The sequence below is a fragment of the Photinus pyralis genome, unplaced genomic scaffold, assembly GCF_008802855.1.
Source record: "Photinus pyralis isolate 1611_PpyrPB1 unplaced genomic scaffold, Ppyr1.3 Ppyr1.4_LG8, whole genome shotgun sequence".
Taxonomy (NCBI): Eukaryota; Metazoa; Arthropoda; class Insecta; order Coleoptera; family Lampyridae; genus Photinus; species Photinus pyralis.
In genome coordinates, this window is record NW_022170819.1 from 16987667 (window position 1) to 16994986 (window position 7320).

At 39.8% G+C, this 7320-nt stretch overlaps 2 protein-coding genes across 2 annotated transcripts in view; one reads left to right on the plus strand and one right to left on the minus strand.

Moving 5' to 3' along the window:
• Positions 1–2379, plus strand: part of LOC116179430 (serine/threonine-protein phosphatase 6 regulatory ankyrin repeat subunit B-like) — a 6424-nt gene extending 4045 nt beyond the window's left edge. The window contains exon 4 of the mRNA XM_031499222.1: positions 2203–2379. Coding sequence (XP_031355082.1) covers positions 2203–2379 — 177 coding nt within the window. The remainder of the gene's footprint in view (positions 1–2202) is intronic.
• Positions 2380–2648: 269 nt separating this feature from the next.
• Positions 2649–4740, minus strand: LOC116179431. Its single transcript, XM_031499223.1, has 4 exons — positions 4669–4740; positions 4086–4310; positions 3679–4031; positions 2649–3601 (listed from the first exon to the last, which is right to left on the minus strand). The coding sequence occupies exons 1-4, from the start codon at positions 4738–4740 to the stop codon at positions 3304–3306; spliced, it is 948 nt and encodes a 315-aa protein (XP_031355083.1). The 3' UTR covers positions 2649–3303.
• Positions 4741–7320: the final 2580 nt, after the last annotated feature.

Consider the following 7320-nt stretch of genomic DNA (forward strand, 5'->3'; position numbering starts at 1 on the left):
ACAAAAAATGTCAGTTTTCGGGACGAGGAAGATAGTTGCTGGACGACGCGTTAGCGGAGGCCAGCAACCTTCCGAGTCCCGAAAACGCATTTTTTGTACGAATAAAACATAAAATTTTTTCTCCAACCCCCTTTACTTCAAATTATATTCGAATTTAGATTCAGTCACAGTTTCACTACTAGTAGGTATACGAACTTCTGCTTTCTTGTCCTCACGTGTCATGCCACTCTAGTTTTTAGGTTAACTTATGACCTATTCGTTCTTACTTCTTACTTCTCACCTCTCGCGACTTTGTAGGGAGCAAATCTTGAGGTAGCATGTTCTACCGTTTCTATAATCTCTGGCGGAGTGCAATCCATGTCGCTTCAGTTTCAAAGTCATTTTATTGTATACACAATAAATTGTTATTATTTTGTATTGAAATAAAAACTACCACACAGTTTTTTTAATAAATTAATATGCAAATTAACTTTTCAAAATTTTGAAATTCAAAATGACAGAGCATAATAGTGCAATGGTCCTGAAGTAGATGGCGTTACGCGCGACGGCGGGTTGTATAGTATTAAATACGTTCACAGAATAATGAAATTACGTTACCACATGGTTTAAATAAAAAAATAGCGAGCAGAGATAAATTCATTTCAATACATGTATGTCATACGTATGGTAACATTCATATATTTGCCATGAATATGCAAAAAATATTTGATTTTATGTATAGAAATATAATCTACAACCTGCCAATGTAAACGATGTCCCAATTGACTATCTTCCGTGATTGTAATTTTTTTAATTGGCACTTTTCAAGCGTCAATTTCTTTCTTGGTACTAGGACCAAAAGTATCCACTTTTTTGTACAGTGCCCATGGTGAAACGTAAAAAAGAGACATTTTGTTGCATTGTTCAGTAATATTCAATACCGAAAAATTAATAATATATTAATTAGTGTGTCTTATCTGAGTATATTCATTGCTGAATATCCTTAGAATATGCATAGAATGAACGTTTACATCACTAGAACATTTTTATGGACATTGGAATATGCACATTACCCTCTAGCGTGTTAAAAGAATATTTCTAAGGGAATATCCAATGCTTGTTGGGAAAGTGGATTATCGAGTTGAATGAAAACAATGACCCTTTGAACTCCGTAGGAACGAACGGAATTTGTAAATACACAATTGAGGGCGAACAAGTAGGTACTCCTGTGCGCTTTTGCGCCTAACGGCGAGAATTACGTTCGAGTATCTCCTGAGAGCATTCAAGCGTTGAAGCAGCAATTCTGATTGGGCGCAGTGAAGAAGGACTGCAATGGGTAGCGAGATTGCAATACCTTGACCGAAAATAGAGAGGTGGTCGATCTGCCCATCTCGCTCCTCTGTCTCCACGGAGGAGGGATAAGTCCCTAAGTCCCTCCAAGCGTCGCAAGGGCAGAGTTGATCCCGACACTCCTACATCAGAGGTCGAATAACCGGATTCATACTGAATTGCCTTATGAATGCCGAGACTTAAGCCTTAGAAACTGAACACCGAACAACCCTCCAAAGATCAGTTTCTAAAACATTCCGGACCTTGGCACGAGTCATAGTTTGGAGGCAGCACCTCCACGTAGGTTCCGCGGATATATAATAAAAAGATAAGAATAAAGAAGGGAACAAGTGTTGGGTAAGGATTACATCCTAATAGAGCCTAGAAAGCGAAATCGTGTTTGCTGCCCAGGGCACTTGAATATCAACGTGGATTAGATTCAAGAAAAGCGCGGGGTAAATTCTCTTAACGTGAGGAGGGGGGGGGTTGGGGGCGTCGATCCCCCTATGGTAGCACTAAGGTAACCGATAATGAGAGCTGTACTTTTCCGTAGTCTATAGGCTTACGGAACATCATGGTCGAAGGGTCTCTAGTTCCCGTTGGCGTGCACGGGGGCAACTGACCCCCAAGACCCCCCCAGGTTGGGGATAGTTATGACTCTCAATCAAAGTAACCAAAATTGCCTGTCATCTAATTATTGACGCGCATTAATGGATTTAACGTAACTGCCCCTACCTGACTATCCAGCGAAACCGCAATTCAGGGAACGGACTTGGAAAAATTAGCAGTTGCCAACGTTAATCGTGTACACGTGGACCACTACGATAAGATGAATTTCACGTCTTAGTCTCGTGGTTCAATTGCCCTACGCCCCCATTACCGCTTTTTTCTAAGAGAGTCATAGTTACTCCCGCCAGGCGAGTTGTAGCGTGGATGAAGGCATCCACACAAGTACAGGGAAGGTGTAAGGCGCGTCTGACGGGGACACGCACGAGGCGATCCGCACTCTTCAACTCCCTACTTTGGTACACGCCAGATCACTTTGTATCTCTGGAATCAGATAGTGCTTAATGTGAACCAGCTGGTTTTAGTCTGACCTTTCCTATTCTCACCAATCCCTCCTTCCACGAAGCTTTCTGGATTTCAGATTTCTGGCCCAGCCCTGCCTTGGTCAGAATACTTGCCCCTCCCCTCCTCCCATGTACTTGAACAGCTCGCAAAATGGACCCTACATTTCCTAGGACGGAATTAATGGGGATTTCGAACATGTGCACATAGCAAGTTTACCTTTAACTGGTAGAACTGAAATTGTAAGGTAGGTTTTTAATTGTTAATTAACAAATGAGTAACAATTTTATTTTCATAAGATGATTCCAAATAAATACAGGATGATTAAAATTATTTGCTCGTATTATTAGTCTTACGCTATTATCCTTTACAATTATTACTCACGTCAGTACCCTTGTAATTTCAAACACCCTGTACAAGTTTATTACATGTAATTTGACAACGCGACTATTACGTATACAAAACTAAACTCCTATGATACAGGGCCGCATAACCAGCATTAAAATATATGTCTAAATATTCACCTACGATTATTTGATTTTTATTTATTGCCAATAATTTATGACCACCCTGTCTACTGACGTCTAAAAGGAAAAACAACAGTTTTGCTCCACTTCGTCTTAAACGGGCGAAGTAAGTCGATATGTTAGCTATTTTGATTTCGAATCCGTACAGGGTGGTGCGATTGAACGGGCCACGTTAGAACGTCATTAGAATGAGCGCTTACAACACGAACTAGAAAAAACAATTGACCTAAAACATTGACTAGATTTAACCCAGGAAGATTATGTTCTTTTCGTCTATTAGTCTCCCTCTATTCTAAACATATAATTGTACCGTCGAAAATTTGATTACAGGTTGTTCTCAGAAACTTCTAGCAGACCCAGGAGGTAGGTAGTCATCTTTAGGTTTAAGTCGCTTTGGCATTTACTTGACCTTTTTGTCTGCTTTCAAATCGTCAAGGGAGAAACGTATCTTTCTCTGCTTCTCTTTCAGTTCCATTTGTTTTTCGGCGAGTTCGTTCTTTTTGTTATCGTTCCTCTCTTCGCTTTTACTTCTTTCTTTCCATCTCCTCTCCGTCCACCACTTCCTCTCCTTGTCCTTGCAATCGTAGTCGGATTTTTCCTCCTCGTCGTCTTCTTGCGGTAGTTTCTCGTATTTGTAATCTCTCTTTTTTCCCAGTATTGGAACGGTTTCGAGCTGGGTCACGATTTTTTGAGCGCATCTGGAAGAAACAGTAATTAGTCAATATCTAGGTGTAAGACGTTACAGTGAGATGCTGTAACAGTACAGAAAGTTTACCTGATTCGAGTTGAAGGTGGTGCGCTGCTATGACACGGGCTGCCAGAATAGGGCGACTCCTTTATCGGCGGAAGTCTATTGATATTGCTTCGTTCCGGATGGCAGTACTCCTGAAGCTTGATTTTCATGGCGTGCTGCTGGGATCGTCTCAGCGCGCCCGTTATGGGCTGCCTCGGGTACGCGCCCAAACAGTGACCGCCGCAGCACGAACCGCTACTATCGGAAGCACACGAACTGGACGATACCGATGAACCTCCACTGCTTACGCTGTACAAGCTGTCGGACTGAGGAACGGAAGATGAACGCGAATTGACTGAGTATCCGCTCGCTGAGGTTGGAAGAATGGGACCGGTCTGCGAAGAAAAGTCGGATTAATCGCTGGTGGCGTCGCCGTCGTGTGTGCGTACCTTAAGCCTAAGAATTTTCGCGCGACAGATAACGCATCGCAACGGTAGGAGACGCTGAGAGACCGCGATTTGAATTGTTTTAACGAAGCATTTTCGACAGACCACCTGGTGACCGCAGGGTGCAGTTTGCATCGTCGCCTTGGCGTTGATGCAAATCACGCATTCTTCCTCGGGGCATGTCGCGAGCTCTGGTTCGCTTTCTTCTAGTTTATTTAGGAGCTTGTCCTGAAACAAATTACCAAATTTCAAATACTTTATGAGATGGTAATGTCTGTCTGTACATCCACTCCAATTTTATTCTATTAAAATTTTTCCACGTCCGAAACCCTGGTCAAAAGTTATGGTCCTTTGCCAAATAAATTGGATGAACTGTTCCAAATTCGAGTGTAGAATCGTTCACTACTTCCGGAGACAGAACGCCATTGTGGCAGGACAAGTTGCACGCCTGCCGCATAATAAATGACTTGGTGCAACTGCACAACCGTGACCTGCACTCGTTTTCATTGCGACGAGAAAAAAATGTAACATCGACATTGCGCGTAAGGTTATATATCGTAATTGTAGCTGTTCCTTGACATTTTACGAGTATAAAAGACTTGTTGCACATCCCATTGTAACCGGCCCAATAAAGTAATCGCACTAAAGATGGTACCATCCTTGAACTATTGAATGGACTGCATGACGATCGGTTCTGCGTACCTACTAATCATCAATCGATGTATTTCGGAAACTTGAATTCAATCGCAATTTTGTAAAAAGAAAATTTATAAACAGTATTTCCAGTGTTTGTTCACCTGTTTCGTTGGAGTAACTGACGTAACGCTGTGTCATGTAAAAAGTTAGGTGGTAAAAAAACAAAACAAGTTAAAAAGTAATCATAAACGATTTACAAAAAGCGCATTTCCACTTGCATTCATTTCCCATTTGTAAGATGCAACTTTTGTTAAAATCGTAAAAATCCGGCCACAAATATGAAAGATAGCGTTGCACTTCAATTTCAGTTTATGAGAAGAATTTCATTTCAATGCTTTTCTAAATAAGAAAGTTGGAACTGCGCATGCGCAAACCTAAATTTTAAAACTAATGTTAGATTTTTCTTTGTTCCAAGCGCCTAAGTATCAAATTTCACTTAAATAGTTCCATAGATAAAAAAGTTGGCACTGCGCATGCGCAAAATAAAATTTTGAAACTGGCACTAGATTTTCCTTTATTCCAAGTGCCTATGTATCACATTTCATTTAAATTCTTCCATAAATAAAAAAGTTGGCACTGCGCATGCGCAAAACCAAATTTTTAAATTGGCGTTTGATTTTCCTTTATTCCAAGTGCCTATGTATCAAATTTCATTCAAATACTTTTATAAGTAAAAAAGTTTGCAATTCGGTTTATAAATGGTCGAGGTGCGAAAAGGGCACTGTGAATTTTGGCGTTGCGTATTATATGGCTAAAGCTATGCCCATATTGAATTTCATGCAATTCAGTTCATAACTAACGGAGATGTAAAAGTGATCGAACATTTCTAAATAAAGTTATCGTTCACACGGACAGATAGATGGACAGACAGACAAAGGAACAGACGGACAGACCAACAGGCAGACGACAAATAGCAATGCAAAATTATAAACGATCTCTAGGATCGTAATAAACGCAAAGTTGTAAAATTATGGAACATGTAAAAAACCGGTTTTTTGTTTTTTTTACATAACTTTTGTTTTGTAAGCGAGTACAGAAAAAAATTCCTTCCTTGGTACAAGACTCGACACCATAACGAACCAAATAGCGAAAAAAGTAGAACAATAGCTCTTAAGATAAAAAACTAGTAGCGTCGCAAAGTTAGCGGGCGGACGGACGGACGGACGGACGGACGGACAAAGTGGCCACAATAGCGCATTTTTTTTTATTTTTGTGGAAATGCGCTAAAAAGTTGGCACTGCGCATGCGCAAAACCAAATTTTGAAATTGGTGTTAGATCTTCATTTATTCCAAGTGCCTATGTATCAAATTTCATTCAAATACTTTATAAATAAAAAAGTTTGCAATTCGGTTTATAAATGGTCGAGATGCGAAAAGGGCACTGTGAATTTTGAATCTATTCGACTCAACTTTTGGCATTGCGTATTATATGGCTAAAGCTATGCCCATATTGAATTTTATGCAATTCAGTTAATAACTAACGGAGATATCAAAGCGATCGGACATTTCTAAACAAAGTTATTGCTCACACGGACAGATAGAGGGACAGACAGACAAAAGAACAGACGGACAGACCAACAGACAGACGACAGACAGAAATACAAAATTATAAACGATCTCTAGGAAACGTGGGTTTCTTCTTTAATATTGTGATCTGTAACCACAGCATCTAGAATAGAGCTAACGGCTTTAATTCGGATATGTTCTTACAACCCCTAAAAGGAAGAGCGAATATATTCTGACTAAACTCATTGATTAACTTTTTCACCTCATAGGACCGTGATAAGGGCTTTAAAAAACGGACACTATTAAAAATAGTACGCAGACCTCAAGAAGATAAAACAAGTAAAAAGGTTTTCGCCCTAAGTCGAGTAACTTCAGCGCATTTTCCATGAAGTGATCAGTACTTCTCAAAAGGTCATAGATATGTGCGCTATTTTTTCTCTACTAGAGGTATCTATGGTTAAACTTTCAATAAGAACGTTGACATTGCGCAGTTCGCGCATGCGCACATTTAATTTTTGTTTGTTTTTTACTAGAAGCGTCTATGGTTAAAATGTCAAAGAAACACCTTAGTAGCGTTAGTAAGGAAGTTGGCACTGCGCAGGATTCGGATAGATTACGCATGCGCACATCTAATGTTTACAATATGAGATATGTGTGCCTTTACCAGAAGCATCTGTGATGAAAATTTCAAAAAGATATTTTGATAAATAAGACACTTGATATTGCACATCCTGCGCATGCGCACATTCATCTGATGTTGACAATATACGATACGTTTGCTTTTACCAAAAGCATCTTTGGTTAAAATGTCAACAAAATATATTAATAAATAAGAAAGATGATATTACTCGTGCAGATTTTACTTGTCTCAGGTGCCAGAGCTATAAACTACCGAATTCAAAAAGAACGAACTAAATATATTAAAAACTGAATTAGTAGTAAAGGCTTCGGGTGTTGGAAAATGCCCTAAAAAAAGTAGAGCTTTCCTGCTTACCACCCTCTTGTTTTACGCAGTCTATGAAAGAAAATGGTATGT

Excerpts from the sequence above, each read along its gene's own strand:
- LOC116179431 (XM_031499223.1), bottom strand. The coding sequence starts at position 4,740 with ATGGTACCATCTTTAGTGCGATTACTTTATTGGGCCGGTTACAATGGG. Across the intron at positions 4,032-4,085 it reads CGAAAATTCTTAGGCTTAAG|ACCGGTCCCATTCTTCCAAC; the intron begins GTACGCACACAC and ends TTTTCTTCGCAG. Across the intron at positions 3,602-3,678 it reads CCACCTTCAACTCGAATCAG|ATGCGCTCAAAAAATCGTGA; the intron begins GTAAACTTTCTG and ends TGTTTCTTCCAG.